This window comes from Rhincodon typus, chromosome 4 (genome assembly GCF_021869965.1).
Source record: "Rhincodon typus isolate 14 chromosome 4, sRhiTyp1.1, whole genome shotgun sequence".
NCBI classification, from domain to species: Eukaryota; Metazoa; Chordata; class Chondrichthyes; order Orectolobiformes; family Rhincodontidae; genus Rhincodon; species Rhincodon typus.
Window position 1 is genome coordinate 120,261,280 of NC_063335.1, and position 19,632 is coordinate 120,280,911.

The window sequence follows — 19,632 nt, forward strand, 5'->3', positions numbered from 1 at the left end:
GAGATAACAAGGTGTAGAGCTGGATGAACACAGCAGGCCATGCAGCATCAGAGGAGCAGGAAGACTGACGTTTTGGGCCAAGAGCCTTCTTCAGAAATGGTGGAGGAGAAGGGGGTTCTGAAATAAATAGGGAGAGAGGGGGAGGCAGATAGAAGATGGACAGAGCAGAAGATAGGTGGAGAGGAGACAGACAGGTCAAAGAGGCGGAGATGGAGCCAGTAAAGGTGAGTGCAGGTGGGGAGGTAGGGAGGAGATAGGTCAGTCCAGGGAGGACAGACAGGTCAAGGGGGCGGGATGAGGTTAGTTGGTAGGAAATGGGGGTGCAGCTTGAGATGGAAGGAGGGGATAGGTGGGAGGAAGAACAGGTTAGGGAGGCGGGGACGAGCTGGGCTGGTTTTGGGATGCGGTAGCGGGAGGAGAGATTTTGAACCTTGTGAAATCCACATTGATACCATTGGGCTGCAGGGTTCCAAAGCGGAATATGAGTTGCTGTTCCCGCAACCTTCGGGTGACATCATTGTGGCACTGCAGGAGGACCAGGATGGACATGTCGTCTGAGGAATGGGAGGGGGAGTTGAAATGGTTCGCGACTGGGAGGTGAAGTTGTTTATTGCGAACCGAGCATAGGTGTTCTGCAAAGCAGTCCCCAAGCCTCTGCTTGGTTTCCCCGATGTAGAGGAGGCCACAACGGGTACACCAGATGCAGTATACCACATTGGCAGATGTGCAGGTGAACATCTGCTTGATGTGGAAAGTCTTCTTGGGGCCTGGGATGGCGGTGAGGGAGGAGGTGTAGGGGCAGGTGTAGCACTTCCTGCGGATGCAGGGAAAAGTGCCAGGTGTGGTGGGGCTGGAGGGGAGTGTGGAGCGGACAAGGGAGTCACGGAGAGAGTGGTCACTCCGGAAAGCAGATAAGGGTGGGGAGGGAAAAATGTCGTTGGTGGTGGGGTCGGATTGCAGATGGCAGAAGTGTCAAGAGGATGATGCATTGGATCCGGAGGTTGGTGGGGTGGTACGTGAGGACGAGGGGGATTCTTTTTTGGTTGTTATTGCGGGGAGGGGGTGTGAGGAATGAGTTGCGGGAAATGCGGGAGACACGGTCGAGGGCGTTCTCGACCACTGACGGAGGGGAGGTTGCGGTCCTTGAAAAACGAGGACAACTGAGATGTACGGGAGTGGGATGCCTCATCCTGGGAGCAGATGCAGCGGAGGTGAAGGAATTGGGAATAGGGGATAGCATTTTTGCAGGAAGGTGGGTGGGAGGAGGTGTATTATAGGTAGCTGTGGGAGTCGGTGGGCTTGAAATGGATATCGGTTTCTAGGTGGTTGCCCCAGATGGAGACAGAGAGGTCCAGGAAGGAGAGAGAGGTGTTAGAGATGGTCCAGGTAAACTTAAGGTTGGGGTGGAAGGTGTTGGTGAAGTGGATGAACTGTTCGAGCTCCTCGTGGGAGCACGAGGCGGCGCCGATACAGTCATCAATGTAACGGAGGAAGAGGTGGGGTTTAGGGCCAGTGTAGGTACGGAACAGGGATTGTTCCACGTAACCTACAAAGAGGCAGGCATAGCTTGGGCCCTTGCGGGTACCCATGGCCACCCCCTTTGTCTGTAGGAAGTGGGAGGAAGTGAAAGAGAAGTTGTTGAGGGTGAGGACGAGTTCGGCTAAGCGGATGAGGGTGTCAGTGGAGGGGGACTGGTTGCCTGCGGGACAGGAAGAAGTGGAGGGCCTTTAGGCCATCTGTATGGGGAATGTGGGTGTATAGGGACTGGACGTCCATGGTAAACATGAGGTGTTGGGGACCGGGGAATTGGAAGTTCTGGAGGAGGTGGAGGGCGTGGGTGGTGTCACGGACATAGGTAGGGAGTTCCTGGACCAAGGGGGAGAAAATGGAGTCGAGATAGTTGGAGATCAGTTCGGTGGGGCAGGAGCAGGCGGAGACAATGGGTCGACCAGGGCATTCAGGTTTGTGGATTTTGGGAAGGAGATAGAAGCGGGCGGTGCGGGGTTGGGGAACGATGAGGTTGGAGGCCGTGGGTGGGAGGTCACCTGAGGTGATGAGGTTGTGGATGGTTTGGGAGATGATGGTTTGGTGGTCGGGGGTGGGGTCATGATCAAGGGGGCGGCAGGAGGAGGTGTCGGAAAGTTGGCGTCTGGCTTCGGCGATGTAGAGGTCAGTGCGCCATACTACAACTGCGCCTCCCTTGTCCGCAGGTTTTATGGTGAGGTTGGGATTGGAGAGGAGGGAGCGGAGGGCTGCACGTTCTGCGGAGGAGAGGTTGGAGTAGGTGAGAGGGGTGGAAAGGTTGAGGCGATTGATGTCTCGACGGCAGTTGGAGATGAAGAGGTCGAGGGAGGGTAGGAGGCCTTGGGGTGGTGTGTTGGAGGCGGGAGAAGGGGTCAGTAGAGGGAGGGTTAGGTTCACAGTTGAAGAAGTAAGCGTGGAGGCAGAGGCGGCGGAAAAACTGCTCAATGTCCAAACGTGACCGGTATTCGTTGATGAGTGGATGGAGGGGGACAACGGTGAGCCCTTTACTGAGGACTGACCGTTCGTCCTCAGTAAAGGGGAGGTCTGGGGGGATGGTGAAGACTCGGCAGTGCTGAGTGTTGCTGTCTCCTCTGGAGCTGCTGGCTGTGGGGACGGTGGGTGGAGCGACGTCGGCGTTGGCTGTGGGCGGAGTTGCGTAAGCGTCAGCGGTGGGCGGAGTTGCGTTGGCGTAGGCTGTGGGCGGGGTTGCGTCGGCGTCAGCGGTGGGTGGAGTTGCGTCGGCGTCGGGCGGAGTTGCGTCCGTGTCAGTGATGGGCGGAGCGGCGTCAGTGGTGGGCGAAGCAGGGTATCCCCTCCTCCCACCTCAAGCCACACCCCCATTTCCTACCTACTAAACTCATCCCGCCCCCTTGACCTGTCCGTCCTCCCTGGACTGACCTATCTCCTCCCTACCTCCCCACCTACACTCACCTTTACTGGCTCCATCCCTGCCTCTTTGACCTGTCTGTTTCCTCTCCCCCTGTCTTCTCCTCTAGCCATCTTCTATCTGCCTCCCCCCTCTCCCTATTTATTTCAGAACCCCCTTCCCCTCCCCCATTTCTGATGAAGGGTCTCGGCCCGAAATGTCAGCCTTCCTGCTCCTATGCTGCTGCTTGGCTTGCTGTGTTCATCCAGCTCTACACCTTGTTATCACAATATTCCAGATATGGTCTCTCCAACACCTTATATAACTATAACAACACTTCTTTACTTTTATAGTCCAGTCCTTTTGCAAGATTCCATTTGCCTTTCTTATTATATGCTGCACTTGCATACCCAATTCTGCGACTCATCCACGAGGACACCCAGATTCCTCCACACCGTGAATTTGCTTTCCACTTGAATAATTCGCCCTTTTATTTTTCTGACCAAAATGGACAACCTTGTACTTATTGAGATTAAACTCCATCTGCCAGATTCTGGCCCATTGTCTGAGCCTATCAATATCCATCTGTAAATGTTTAACTCGTCATCACAGCCTGCGTTCCTGCCTACTTTAGTATCATTCATGAAGTTTGCTATGTTACACTCTGTCCCTGCTGGCAGATCATTTATATAGATTGCAAAAAATTGAGGTTAGGGAACTGAACCCTGCGGCACCCCACTAGTTACAGTTTACCATCCAGAGAAGGACCCATCTATCCTGGCCCTCTGCTTTCTATGGGTCAGCCAATTCTCTATCCAAGCCAATCCTCTAACCCTTAACTTCCTGAGATCTAACCTTCTGGGTCAGTGCTTTTTGTGGCACTTTGTCAAATGCCTTCTGGAAGTCCAGATATACCACATCCACCAGATCCCCACGATGCACCTTGCTGGATAAAAGACTCAATCATACTGTGGTCACTGCTACCCAGCAATGCCTTAACACTGAAGTCATTAATCAATCCTGTCACATTCTAGAACATCAAGTCTCTGGTCAGTTCTGAAGCAAGAAAGCTGGCCTCCTTGAGAGTTTTTTTCATTCTTGCCTCTTTTAGTAGCATAGATTACAAAAGCAGGGACGTTATGTCGGAGCTGTACAAAACTTTGATTAGGCCACGAATGGAGAACTGTGTGCATTTCTGGCTGCCCCACAGTAAGATGGATGTGATTGAATGCAGAAGAAATTCAGCATGCTACCTAGGTTGGACCATTTTAGCTATGAAGAAGGGCCGGATAGGCTTAGGTTATTTTGTTTAAAGCAGAGAAAGCTGAGGAGGATGGAATCTGATTGAGGTGTATAAGATTATGAGGGGCATGGAAAAGGTGGATTGGAAGCAGCTCTTCCCCTTCGTTGAGGGTTCAATAATAGGTGGGCATAACTTTAAGTTGAACAGCAGGAAGTTTATAGGGGAATTGAGGAAAATTTGGTTCAAACAGAGGGGGTGGGAATATGAAATGCACTACCTGAGTGGGCAGTGGAGGCAAGAAACCTCAAAATCTTTAAAGAGTATGTGGACAAACATGTGAAAAGTCATCACATCCAAAGCTATGGGACAAGTGCTGAAAAGTTGAATTAGTGTTGATAGGTTGGCGCAGACTCAATGAGCTGAAGGACCTTTTCCAAGCTATATGATTCTACGTCTCTACATCACAGTTTCACCAAGCAACAAACTGCGGTGGGTTCGTCTGTCCTAAGCTGGTTCATCTCTACCCAAGACACGCCCTCCTCAATGTCTTTGCGTCACGCAAGTCTGTAGCTAAGTTATCCCATTACTGTGTCCTGCCTGCTGGAGTTTGGAAGAGGAATGGAAGGAATATTCAGGAGTTTCAACCACATGAATAAGTGAGAATATGAGTACTTACGCAACATGTAAGAAACATCTGATTGAGTACTTAAAATGCCAAGGCATAGTAGGCTATGGACCAAGTGCAGGTAAATGGGATTTTTATAATTTGGTTTTCAGTGGTCAGCATAGACATGGTAGGCTAAAGGGCCTGTACCTATGGTGTATGACTCTATATCTTTATCACCGGAACTGACTATTCTGCCAATTGGCAGTGAGAAAGTACTGCAACACCCCAAATATATGCATGCGCACACAGTACTTCACCTCGTGATGGCATTGGCCATAGACACAGCCTTAATGCAACCTGTGTGCATTATCATATTCAATTATTTAAACTATTATTTCAAATATATGTCACAGAATCAATATTGTCCCTAATTATATTTATAATGAAAATGACTATTATTAAGCTGTTACCTACCCTCATTGGATGAATATCTGCATAGGGAGGTTTGCCTTCTGCCATTTCAATTGCTGTGATTCCCAATGACCAGATGTCTGCAACACAATTATAGCCAATTTCTTGGATCACTTCTGGAGCCATCCAAAAAGGTGTTCCTATCACAGTGTTGCGTTTTGCCATTGTGTCCTGTAAGTCACATCACATTTGCAACTTTATTAATTAATCAATAAGCAAAAATACTGAAAATATTGTTGTAATTTTAAAACATTTTCTCAAAATTAAATTAATTAAAGGTGAAACAACTGCCCTATAGAGATCACAGAGTATGAAGTGTGACTTCCACTTTTAAATGTAGAACAATCTTAATTTATGTTGCTACATGAAACAAAATATCAATAATTTAGTCCATGGATGGAATTCCACAAGTATGCTGCAACTCTTGTTGGATGATATCAGGATCTCTGGCTAGATGTTTGATTTGAAATTTTCCACTGTTACCAACATTCTGTTGCAGTAATGGGGAGGACACAGCTGGAATTACAGCCCCATTTGTTTCTTCACCAAATGAGTGATTGAGCTCATAGAAAGGCAATAGCTTGCTTAGTGCAGAACTTTTTTTAAAGAAAGACCACCTACAATTCAGAACCCCCCAACATTTTATCCACTCTGATCACTTCACAACAATAGTGATGTCTTAACTCTAAGAGATTATCTTCGCTGCTGTTTGACAGTGACTGAATAAGCGAATCAGAGGGTGGCTGAGTCATCACAGTAGAATTCTGGGAGTCATTATGACTTTAGAGCAGTTCAGAGAGAACCTGGTGTCAAGGAGGCTCAGAGGGAAAGGGTGTAGTCAGACATAGCAATACTGACAGGAGACTCAGTTGTGAGGGGGACAGACAGGAGATTCTGTGGCCACAGAAGAGACGTCAGGATGGTGTGTTGCTTTCTGGGTGCGAGGTTCAAGGATGTCTCTGAGCAGCTGCAGAACATTCTGAAGGGGGAGGGTGAACAGCCAGAGGTCATTGTGCACATCGGTAAAAATGACATAGGTAGACAAAGAGATGGGGTCCTGCGAAATGAGTGTAGGGAGTTAAGTAAGAAGTTAAAAAGCAGAACCTCAAGTAATCTCCAGATTACTCCCAGTGCCACGTGCCAGTGAGGCTAGAAATAGAAATACAGGCCAGATGAATGCGTGGCTGAGGAGCTGTTGTAGGGGGCAGAGTTTTCAGTTCTTCCATCATCGGAATCTCTTCTGGGGTAGAGGTGACCTGTACAAGAGGAACTGGTTGCACTTGAACCAGAGGGTGACCAATTACTTGTGGGGAGATTTGCTAGTGTTACCTGGGAGGGTTTAAACTAGTTTGGCAGGGGTTGGGACTCTGAATAAGACAGGGACCATCAAGAAGTCAGGGGAAAATACATTAGCCATTGAGAGCAAGTTTACTATTGAGAATAGCCAGGGGCACAGTAAAGGGAGGGAAAAGACTTAGAAGATCATAGAATCCCTACAGTGTCCCTATAACCCACCTAATCTACACATCACTGAACACTATGGGCAATTTAGCATGGCCAATCCACCTAGCCTGCACATCTTTGGAATGTGAGAGGAAACCGGAGCACCCGGAGGAAACCCACGCACACTCGGGGAGAATGTGCAAACTCCACGAAGACAGTCGCCCGAGGCTGGAATCAAACCCGGGGCCCTGGAGCTGTGAGGCAGCAGTGCTGACCACTGAGCCACCGTGCCGTGTTCATCCAGCTCTGCACCTTGTTGTCTCAGGTGAGTGTGAGGTGTTGCATTTTGGTAAATCAAACCAAAGTAGGACTTATACAGTAAATGGCAAGGTCCTGAGGAGTGCTGTGGAACAGAGGGACCTGGAAGTACAAGTTCATAATCCATTGAAAGCGGCGTCACAGGTGGACAGGGTGTTGAAGAAGGCATTTAGCATGTAGGACTTCATTGGTCCAGGCACTGAGTGTAGGAGTTGAGACGTTATGTTACAGTTGTATAAGTTGTTGGCTAGCCCACACATGGAGTATTGTGTACAGTTTTGGTCACCCTGTTATAGGAAAGACATAGTTAAACTGGAAAGTATGCAAAGAAGATTTACGAGGATGTTGCCTGGACTAGCAGGCCTGAGTTATAAGGAGAGATTGGCTAGGATAGGACTTGATTCCTCAGAACGTAGGAGAATGGGGGATGACCTTATTAAGGTGTAGAAAATCATAAGGGGCATATATAGGATGAATGCATATAGTCTTTTCCCTAGGGATGGGGAATTGGAAACTAGATGTTTAAGGTGAGAGGGAAAAGATTTAAAAAGGACCTGAAGGGCAATTTCTTCACGTAGAGAGTAGTGCGTACATGGAATGGGCTGCCAGAGAAAATGGTTGATTTAGGTACAATAGCAACATGTAAAAACATTTGGATGGGCACATGGATGACAAGGTTTTCGAGAGATATGGACTAAATGCAGACAATTGGAACTAGTTGAGTGGCCAACAAGGTCAGCACGGACCAGTTTGGGCCAAAGGGCCTGTTTCCATGCTGTATTATGACTCTAAGTTATTTAAATTAAGTGTTGTTCCAGGATGTTTGCTTGTGCTTTTAAGATTACGTGGTGTAAACTTTTTGCTATTTTTATCCTTTTATATTTTTATCCAGCAACCATCACTGGCAAGGCCAGCATTTGTTGCTCAACTCAGATCAAGAAAGTTACGGTGAGCTGCCTTTGGAGCATAGGATTTAGTAGTACATCAGTCCACCCTTTGAGGTTGTTCCGCTTCTTGATCATTGTAGTCTATCTTCTGTAGGTCAACCTGTTGTGCCACTGACAGGAATAGCGATAAAGATCCAAGTCAGGATGGTGTATGGCTTGAAGGGAAGTTAAAGGTCAGATGATGGTATTCCCAAGTGCATGTTGCTATTGTCTTTCTAGGTGGTAGAGTTTACAGTTTTGTAACTCATCTTGAAGGAGTTGTTGAGTTGCTGCAATGTTTCTTGTAGATGGCACAGACTCCTGCCAATGTGTCAGTGAAAGAGGAAGTGAATGTGAATGGATCATCTACAATCCACTTTCATTTTGTCCACAATATGAATTTTCTCTTGACTGCAGATATGGCACTGTATCATGCCACATCCATGCCTGTTCTGCCAGTGGGATAGGATATTGATTCCATTCATAAGACCATATCAGGCTTTTTCTTCACCAATTTGTGACACAATTCTTCCAAACTTGGCACAAGCTCACAGACAGTCATAAGGAGGACTCTGCATGGTCACTAAGGCTCAGTGTGCTACTACAATTACATGCAAACAGAAGCAGGAGTAAGCCATTTAGACACAAGTCTGTTCCACTATTCAATAAGATCTGATCTGATTGGATTTGCCATGCTTTTACTGACAAGACAGACCTAGGTGGTTTTCCACAATGTCAGGTAGATGCCAGTGCTATAACTACAGCATGCAGCAGATGAGGAGTCAATGCAACAGACGTGAACATGTCTGTGCGTGCTTCATGCAGATCTGTGTAAACAAATGGCTCTGATCATAGTGCCTCATTGCTTCAGTGCATGGCTACCAGACTAGTGTTGTTCCCCAGCAGCTTCCTACAGAGTCTGGATATTTGCCTAAAGAGATAAAGCTTCTGGGACTCTTGTAAAATGAAGGTATCATGATAGTTGCCCATAACAGACTAGCTGTAAATTCAAGAAATAGAATCTTTTTCTCTTAAGGAATTTGGCTGGCTGGCCAATTGGTGCCCTGATGACAAAGCGGGTATAATTTATGATGTCTTGGACAGAGGAGAATTCTCTGATGACAGCAAAGCCTTCGGTGTTTGCACTGGCCTTTCAGTGTCAAAATGGATGCATTCCACCAACCCTTTGAGAAAGGGCACCATTACCTGACTGATAGCTTGATGGGTAGCAAACTGTGAAATAATACTCAGGCCCACAGTTGATCCTGGAATAACCTGGAAACATAAAGGCTGATGATGTCTTCACAAACAGTGGGATCCCATAGTAGCCATGAGGCATCCAGTCACCAAAGCAAATCCATTCCATCTGCATGAATAGGAGAAGCCCCCTACGGTACAGATGCTTTCATCTGAAGGAAACTGGTTCTTGGACAGATGTCTTGGGGCACATCTTTCTCCTCCTCAATGTTTCTCAATTCTGTTCCTGACTTAAAGTGTGCCTCTGCTGAAACTTCTGCTTACTGATATGCCTAAAGTCAGTGTAGTCTGTTCCCATCACAGAACCCTGAGTTGTCAATGGTTTGTGCAGCAGGGCTTCCTCTGCCAGCATCTGTTGCTCAGATGAAGCTAGCAAACAACGTCCCTGTCCAGACCACTTCCAGTGAGAAATACACACCTCTTCGCACCCACAATTGCAACTCTACAATTCTGACTGAGCAGTTGAGCACAATTTCATCTCATCAGCACCTCTATCGATGACTCTTGCCCCTGACCCCAATCAGGTGCACCCTGACCTGCCCCAGTCACTGGATGCTCCCTGTGCCTGAAGATTGAGAGTGCAAACTGGCCCAGCGAACGCCTTTAGAATTTACTCCACAAATGTCTTTATAGACACTTGTTTGTGGTGTGGCAGGTTCCAGACTTCCATCCCCATGCCTGTGCTCGTACTATAAATTACATCACACTCCAAAGGCAGTGGATCCAGTGTCACCCTCCAACAACATGATTTCCAAATTATACCTGCATCTCAATGGAGATTGATCTGGCCAAAGTCTCCATAAACTGACAACAGGAAAACTGAATCCATGGTTTTCTACTCTTTTCTTTTTCAATGCCTAAAACAAATTCCCACAACGCTATTTTAAGGAAGAACTGGGGAGTTAACACCAGAGGTGTTACCTGTCATGGCAATTTGGCACATAGAAAATAGGAGCAGGATTAGACCATTTGGTCCATAAAACCCACTCCACAATTCGACATGGTCATGGCTGATCTTCAATTGCTGTGACATATTCTTGCACCCTCCACATATCCCTTGAAACCTTTAACCTCTAGAAATCTACCTTTTTTTCTTGAATAGAACTACAAGGGTCACCACGCTCTGAGTGAAAAGAATTATCCTCATCTTAATCCAAAATGGCCTTACATTTAATGTTACATTCTGAGACCGTGATGACCTCTTGTTCTGAACCCACCAGCAACGAATATTTAATTTACATGAATTAACAGAATTTTACATGCTTCAAAGAGATACCTTCTCATTCTTCTCAGCTTCAGTGAGTACAGGTCCAGGCAACTCAAGCTCTCCTCATACAACAATCCTGCCATCCCAGGAATCAGTATGGTGAAATTATGTGCATTCCTTCGTTGGCAAGTATATCTTTTAGGTAAGGACACCTCAGTGTGATTTGAACAAGTTCACTAAGTGGGCAAATATATAGTAGATATAGTATGATGTGGATAAATGTGACATTATCCAATTTGGTAGCAAAAACAGGAAGGCAGATTGTTATCTGAATGGCAATAGATTGGGAAAGGGGGAAGGTGTCCTTTTAAAGGCTGTTGAAAGTAAGCACGCAAGTGCAACAGGAGGTGAAAAAGGCAATGCAGTAGAATTTGAGTACAGGAGCAGATTTCTTCTTACAACTATACGGGGGATTGATAAGTGCACACCTGGAGTTTTGTGTACAGTTTTGGTTTCCTTATCTGAGGAAGGATGTTCTGGCTATCAAGGGAGTGCAACAAAGGTTTGGCAGACTGATACCTGAGATGGCGGGACCTGGTGTACATGGCGAGACTGGATCAATTAGGATTATATTGTTATAAGGAGTGGTGAGCCTATAGAATTCTTTCCCTCAGGAAGTGTCTAAGGCCAAAACATTGAATGTTTTCAAGAAGGAGACAGATATAGTTCTTAAGACAAAAGGGACCAAAAAAGGATATGGACAGAAAGCTGAAACAGGATACTGAGTTGGATGATCATCAATGATTATGTTGAAAGACAGAGTGGGCTGAAAGGGCTAAATGGCCTACTCTACTTCTGCTCCTATATACTATGTTTCTATGTGGCCATAACTGCATTAAATACTCCAGCTATGGACTCACCAAGGACATACAAAGCTTCAGGAAGACCTCCTTTCTCCTGTACTCGAACCATCTTGCACTGAAGGCCAATATACCAGTTGATGCTCTGATGAACAGTCATCTAGACTCAAAACGTTAGCTTGTTCTCTCTCCATGGATGCTGCCTGACCCACTGTGATTTCCAGTGTTATTTGGTTTCAGTACAGATTCCAGCATCTGCAGTAATTTGCTCCTACAATGAACTAAGGATGTTGGAGATCTGAAACAAAAACAGAAATTGCTGGAGAAACTCCTTTTTTTAAGATTCTATGAATGAATGAATGAATGATTTTATTGTCATGTGTATTTTACATTGAGGTAAACAGTAAAATACAGTGAAAGGTTTTTTCTCTGTCGCCACGATCCGGCGCCATTTTGAATAGATTTAAGAATAAGAGAAAAAATAGAAAGATATTGCTTAAAGGCAAGTGCTCCTTTAAATTTGCTCACATGGAGGCCCAGTTAATGTACTTATTTCATTTAATTAAGTACAATTTGCTGAGAAAGGTCATTGGCAATTTTGCAGTGGACAAGTAACAGATCCCCTCGAGACCAGAATTAAATCACATTATAAGCATTGAGTAAAGGAATTTTTATCCTGCATGGAGCCATACTATACCTGAATTACATCAAATATAACTTAATCTTTCTGGCTACTTACTGTCAATTGGCCTGCAACACCAAAGTCTGCAAGCTTTGCATGACCCTCTGTGTTCAGTAGGATATTTCCAGCTTTTATGTCTCGGTGTATTTTTCTCATGAAGTGTAGGTATTCCAGCCCTTTCAAAGTGGATTTAAGAATTGTTGCTATTTCATCTTCTGTGAGCTAAAATCAGAACATATCACATGCTAAATGCTAGTTTACAGCAATAACATGCAATGATATTTTAACATGTTAAAATATAAACTGTAACTGATAAAATCCCCCACTGCACTCACTTTTTAGTTACTTCAATTTTAATGAAACACACATTGCTAATTTCTGTCCCCAGTATGTTATACACTTTTTCGTATTACTATAGAAGTATGCATGGCACATAATTTACCATTGTCCAAAACAATAAGATTTCAAGCTTGGTGGTGACCAGAAATTGATCAACTGAGGAAGTTCCAAGCAGAGGCAGAGGTCGGAAGCAGGGAAATATGTACAAAAAATTTGGAATAGTTCTCTGAGCATTTCTACCGGTTCAGAGAAGCTGGATAAGGTCGATACTGATGATAGCATGATGGTAAACTGAGTTCTCCACAAAAGTCAGACCCAGGAGAAATATAAAGACATTTTTTTTAAAAAGGTCCCATGATACAAGATGCTAAAGAATGTATTCTTCATTTATAAGACTTCAAACATAATTCTGAAGTAGTTAATTATAGAATCATACAGTACAGAAGGGGCCTTTCAGACGACCCAGTCTGCACTGACAAACTACTCTAAATCTACACTTGTCCCACTTTCCAATACTTGGTCCATAGCCTTGCTCATCCAAATACTTTTTATTAGATTAGATAACAAAAACAATCAGAACTAATGTAACCTCTCTTGGTAGCTGAAGCGCTCCAACTCAAGCACCGTTCTGATGAATCTCCTCTGTGCACCCTCTAGTGCAATGAGATCCTTCCTAGTACAGTGACCAGAAATGCATACAGTACTCCAGCAAGGGCCTTACTAAAGTCTTGTACAGCTCCAAAATAACCTCCCTGCTCTTATAATCTATGTTATGACTGATAAAGGCAGGTGTCTAATATGTCTTTTTAATTACTCAATTAACCTGCCCCTGCCACCTTCAGGGATATGTGGACAAACACCCTAAGATCCCTCCTGAGCTTCCTGGTGTTCTGTCATTCATCATGCACTCCTTTGACATGTTATTTCTTCCAAAGTGCATCATCTCACACTTTCCAAGGTGAAATTCAATCTGCTACTGATATGCCTATCTGACCAATCCATCCATATTTTCCTTATTCCTCACCAATACGTTCTTCCTCATTCACAAGCCAATCATCTGTAAGCTTGTCATCCCTACCACATTCTCATCTATAATGAACATATATTTCACGAACAATAAAGATCCCAGCACTGATCTCTGTGGTACACCATTGGAGACTGGTCTCCAGTCAAACAGCCTTCTACCAATACCCTCTGTCTCCTACCATGAAGTCAATTTTGGGTCCAACTTGCCAAGTCTGGATCCCATGTGCTTTTAAATTTTTTATCAGTGACTCATATGAGACCTTGCTAAAGATCATATATAATATTCCTATAATGACATGCAACAACATACTAACTAGGAACAGAAGTCTGTTCCAGTCTGCTCTGTCATTTAATATGATCTTGACTGATTTAATAACTCTACATTCTTGTCTACTCTTCACCACTTTGCTTGTCAAGAATCTATCTTCCTTTGACTTAAAATTTCTTGAGGACTCTGCTTTCGTTGCCTTTTGAGAAAAAGATCAAAAGACTCACAACCTACAGGACAAAACAGTTTTCCTCATCTGTCTGAAATGAGGGATCTGTTATTTTTAAAGTGCCCTCAAGCTCTAGATGCTCCCGCAAAAGGAAATACTATTCCTACAGGCATCCTGTCAAGACCACTCAGGATGTTATACATTTCAAATCAAACCACCCCTTACTCGTCTAATCCCAAGCAGATAAAAGCCTAGACTGTTCATCAGACAACCCATTCATTCCAATTTAATTTTGGTAAAACTTTCTTTAAGCTGTTTTCAATGCATTTACATCTATTCTTAAACAAGGAAACCAATACGGTACACAATACTCCAGGTGTGTTCTGCCACACAAAACCAAGAATAGGACCAGGAGCAGAACTTCTGCGCCATTGAGGCTGCTCTACATTCAATATGATCATGGGTGATGTTGGATTGTAACAGCATTTTCCTACCCACTAGCCATACCCACCGATTCCCTGAAAATCCAAAGATCCGTCTCACCCAGCCACAAATTTGTTTAACAATAGAGCATCTGAAACCTCTGAGGTTGAGAAATCCAAAGGTTCACAACCCTATGAGTGAATAAATTTATCCTGATCTCAATAATAGAGGATCATTCCCTAGCAGAGGCCAGCAGGAACAATCTCTCAGCACCTACCCTATCAAGCCTCTTCAGAATTCAACTGTTTGAATAACATCATTTTTTACCTTAGTGATAGGACACTGAATTGTTAAGAGGGTCAGACAGGAGATTCTGTGGCTGCAAATGATAATCCAGGATGGCGTATTGCCTCCCGGGTGCCAGGGTCCAGGATGTCTTGGAGTGGCTGCAGAATATTCTCAAGGGGGCAAGTGAGCAGCCAGAAATCATTGTGCACATTGACACAAATGACATCAGTAGAAATAGAGATGAGGTCCTGCAGGATGATTATGGAGAGCTAGGAAAAATGTTAAAAACCAGGGCCTTGATGGTGGTAATCTCCGGATTACTTCCAATGCCACGTGCTAGTGAGGGTAAGATCAGGAGGTTATGGCAGATGAATGCGTGGCCAAAGAATTGGTACAGGGGGCAGTGATTCAGATTCTTGGATCATTGGGATCTTTTCTGGGGCAGAGGTGACCTGTCCAAGAGGGATGGGTTGTGCCTGAACTGGAGGGGAACAAATATCCTGGCGGGCAGATTTGTTAGGGCTACAAGGGAGGATTTAAACTAAGCTGGCAGTGGGGTGGGATCCTCAACAGCAGGGAGGCAAGTGTGAGGCTGGAAGGAGATACAGTAATCAGAAATAGTATTTTGAAGAGACAGGTCGGGCTGGAACACAACAGGGAGCAAGGAATGCCTCTTGGATTAAGTTGCATCTATTTCAATGCAAGAGGGCTGACAGGTAAGGCCAATGAACTCAGGGCTTGAATAGATACGTGGGACTGGGATATTATAGCCATTACAGAAACATGGCTAAGGGAGGGACAGGACTGGCAGCTTAATGTGCCAGGGTACAGGTGCTTTAAGCAGGACAGAGGTGGAGGAAAGAGGGGAGGGGAAGTTACATTTTTGATTAAGGGAAGTATCACAGCAGTAGTCAGAGATGAAATAACTGAGAGATAATTCAGTGAGGCTTTGTGGGTGGAGCTAAGAAATAAGAAGGGAATGGTGACGCTATTGGAGTTGGACTATAGGGCCCCAAATAGTCAACAGGAATTAGAGGAATAAATATGCAGGGAGACTGGGGAGACTTGCAGGAGCAATAGTGTTGTCACAGTGGGGGATTTTAATTTTCCTAACATAGACTGGGACTGCCATATGTTAAGGGCTTGAATGGGTGGAATTTGTTAAGTGTGTTCAGGAAAGTCTTCTCAAGCAGTATATAGAGGGTCCTACTCAGGAAGGGACAAAACTCGACCTACTCTTGAGAAACAGGGTAGGACAGGTGACTGAGGTGACAGTGGGGGAGTACTTTGGGACCAGTGACCATAGTTCTGTTAATTTTAAATAGTTATGGAGAGGGACAAAACTGGTCCACAGGTTCAAGTTCTAAACTGGGGCAAGGTGAATTTTGACAGAATCAGACAGGAGTTTGCAGGGGTTGATTGGAGTAGTTTGTTTGCAGGCAAAGGGACCTCCAGCAAGTGGGAGGCCTTTAAAAGTAGGATTTTTTTTTCTCTATTTATTTGTGGGATATGGGTGTCGCTGGCTGGCCAGCATTTCTTGCCCATCCGTAATTGCCCTTGAGAAGGTGTTAGTGAGCTGCCTTCTTGAGCCGCTGCAGTCCTCCTGCTGTGGGTTGACCCACAGTGCTATTAGGGAGGGAATTCCAGGATTTTGACCCAGCGACAGTGAAGGAACGGCAATATATTTCCAAGTCAGGATGGTGACCGACTTGGAGGGGAACTTGGAGGTGGTGGTGTACCCATATGCCTGATGCCCTAGTCCTTGAGAAGTAGTCGTGGGTTTAGCAGGTGCTGTCTAAGGATCTTTGGTGAATTTCTGCAGTGCATCTTGTAGATAGTACACACTGCTGCTACTGAGCGTCGGTGGTGGACGGAGTGAATGCTTGTGGATGTAGTGCCAAGCGGGCTGCTTTGTACTGCATGGTGTCAAGCTTCTTGAGTGTTGTTGGGGCTGCACTCATCCGGTCAAGTGGGGAGGATTCCCTGGATGAGTATTCCATCACACTCCTGACTTGTGCCTTGTAGATGGCAGACAGACTTTGAGGAGTCAGGAGTATTCCTAGCTTCTGGCCTACTCTTGTAGCCACTCTGTTAATGTGGTGAGTCCAGTTGAGTTTCTGATCAATAGTAACCCCCAGGATGTTGATAGTGGGGGATTCAGTGATGGTAACACCGTTGAATGTCAAGGGACAGTGATTAGTTTCTCTCTTATTGATGATGGTCATAGCCTGGCATTTGTGTGGCGCGAATGTCACTTGCCACTTGTCAGCCCAAGCCTGGATATTGTCCAGATCTTATTGCATGTGAACACGGACTGCTTCACTATCTGAGGAGTTGCGAATGGTGCTGAACATTGTGCAATCATCGGCGAACATCCCCACTTCTGACCTCATGATGGAGCGAAGGTCATTGATGAAGCAGCTGAAGATGGTTGGGCCTAGGACACTACCCTGAGGAACTCTTGCAGAGATGTCCTGGAGCTGAGATGATTGACCTCCCACAACCATGACCATCTTCCTATGCGTCAGGTATGACTCCAACCACCGGAGCATTTGCCCCCTGATACCCACTGATTCCAGTTTTGCTAGGGCTCCTTGATGCCACACTCAGTCGAATGCACCCTGATATCAAGGATTGTCACTCTCACCTCACCTCTGGAATTCAGCTCTTTTGTCCATGTTTCAACCAAGGCTGTAATGAGGTCAGGAGCTGAGTGGCCCTGGCAGAGACCAAACTGGGCGTCACGGACCAGGTTATTTCTGAGCTGGTGCTGCTTGATAGCACTATTGATGACACCTTCTATCACTTTACTGATGATTAAGAGTAGATTGATGGGGCAGTAATTGGCCAGGTTGGATTTGTCCATCTTTTTGTGTACACGACATACTTGGGCAATTTTCCACATTGTCAGGTAGATACCAGTGTTGTAACTATACTGGAACAGCTTGGCTAGGGGAGCGGCAAGTTCTGGAGCACAAGTCTTCAGTACTATTGTCAGAATGTTGTCAGGGCCCATAGCCTTTGCAGTATCCATTCTCTCCAACCTTTTCTTGATATCACATGGAGTGAATCCAATTGGCTAAAGATTGGTATCTGTCATGCTGGGAACCAGTGGAGGGGGCCGAGATGGATCATCCACTCGGCACTTCTGGATGAAGATTGCTGCGAATGCTTCAGCCTTATCTTTTGCACTGATGTGCTGGGCTCTTCCATCATTGAGGATGGGGATATTTGTGGAGCCTCCTCCTCAGTGAGTTGTTTAATTATCCACCACCATTCATGACTGGATGTGCCAGGACTGCAGAGCTTAGATCTGATCCGTTGGTTGTGGGATCGCTTCACTCAGTCTATCACTTGCTGCTTTCGCTATTGGCGTTGAAATAGTCCTGTTTGGTGGCTTCACCAGGTACATACCTCATCTTCAGATATGCCTGGTGCTGCTCCTGGCATGCTCTCCTGCACTCTCCATTGAACCAGGGTTGATCCCCTGGTTTGATGGTAATAGTTGAGTGGGGGATATGCCGAGCCATGAGGTTACAGATTGTGCTAGAGTACAACTCTGCTGTTGTTAATGGCCCACAGCGCCTCATGGATGCCCAATCTTGAGCTGCTAGATCTGTACGAAGTCTGTCCCGTTTAGCACGGTGATAGTGCCACACAACATGATGGAGGTTGTTATGAATGTGAAGGCGGGACTTCATCTCCACAAGGACTGTGCAATGGTCACTCTTACCGATACTATCATGGACAGATGCAACTGCAGCTGGCAGATTAGTAAGGATGAGGTCAAGTATGTTTTCCCTCTTGTTGGTTCTTGATAGCTAGACTTCAAGGTCTATATGTTCCTGTGTGGGTGAAGGGCAAGGTTGGCAGGAGTAGGGAACCCTGGCTGACAAGAGATTTTAGGTTTTGACCAGAAACAAAGAGAGAGGCATGGCTTAGGTACAGCTGAGCTGGGATCAAGGGAATCCCTGGAGGTATGTAGTGGATACAGTTTACTGAAGAAGGAAATCAGAAGGGTGAAAAGGGATCATGAGGTAGCTTTGGGTGAGAAGATTAGAGTGAATCCAAAGAGATTTTTTAAGTATTTTAAAGGAAAAAAGAATAACTAGAGAGAGAATAGGACCCTTCAAGGATCAAAGTGGACATGTTTGTGTGAAACCGCTAGAGATGGCGATGGCCTCAATGAATATTTCTCCTCCGTGTATATCGTGGAGAAAGACATGAAGACTTGGCAACTTGGGGAAGTTAGTGGCAATATCTTGGGGACAGTCCATATCACAGGACAGGAAGTGTTGGACGCATTAGAATGTATGAAGGTTGACAAATCTCCTGGTCCTAACAAGATATATCCAAGAACCCTGCAAGAGGCTAGAGAAGAAATTGCAGGGGCACTGCCTGATATATTTGCATCATCATTAGCCACAGGTAAGGTCCCAGAAGACTGGAGGGTAGTGAGTGTTTTGCCCTTATTCAAGAAGGGCTGCAAAGAAAAACCTGGGAGCTATAGACCAGTAAGCCTAACATCTATGGTAGGTAAGTTACTTGAGAAGATTCTGAGATAAGATATACATGCATTTGGAAAGGCAGGGTTTGATTTGGAGTAGTCAGCATGGGAGGTCATGCCTCACAAATTTTTTTGGAGTTCTTTGATGAAGTGACCAGGAAAGTTGATGAGGCCAGGGTGGTAGACCTAGTCTGTATGGATTTCAGTAAGGCCCTTGATAAGGTTTTTTTTCTTTATTTATTCACGGGATGATGGTGTCGCTGATGATTTATTGCCCATCTCTAATTGTCCAGAGGGCAGTTCAGTGTCAGTCACACTGTTGTGGGTCTGACGCAGGCCAGACCAGATAAGGATGGCAGTTTCCTTCCCTAAAGGACATTAGTGAACCAGAAGGTTTTTTCCAACAATCGACAATGGATTCATTAGATCCTTAATTCCAGATATTTTATTGAATTCAAATTCCACCATCTGCGGTGGCGGGATGTGAACCCAGATCCCCAGGATGTTACCTGGGTCTGTGGATTAACAGTCCAGCGATAATACCACAAGGCCTTCTGTTCCACAAGGTAGGCTGCCCTGGAAGGTTAGATTGTATGGAATCCAGGGACAGCTGGCAAATTGGATACACAATTGGCTTGATGGTAGGAAGCAGAGGGTAATAGTAAAAGGATGCTTGTCAGTCAGGAGGCCTGTGACTCGTGGTGTGCC

At 45.5% G+C, this 19,632-nt stretch overlaps 1 protein-coding gene across 1 annotated transcript in view; it reads right to left on the bottom strand.

Annotated features, from left to right (window-relative positions):
• Nucleotides 1-19,632, bottom strand: part of LOC109921319 (serine/threonine-protein kinase 3-like) — a 409,892-nt gene that overhangs the window by 253,576 nt on the left and 136,684 nt on the right. Inside the window, exons 5-6 of the mRNA XM_048596227.1 lie at nucleotides 11,962-12,126; nucleotides 5,215-5,382 (exon numbers count right to left, since the gene is read on the bottom strand). Of these exons, the coding sequence (XP_048452184.1) occupies nucleotides 5,215-5,382; nucleotides 11,962-12,126 (333 nt within the window). The remainder of the gene's footprint in view (nucleotides 1-5,214; nucleotides 5,383-11,961; nucleotides 12,127-19,632) is intronic.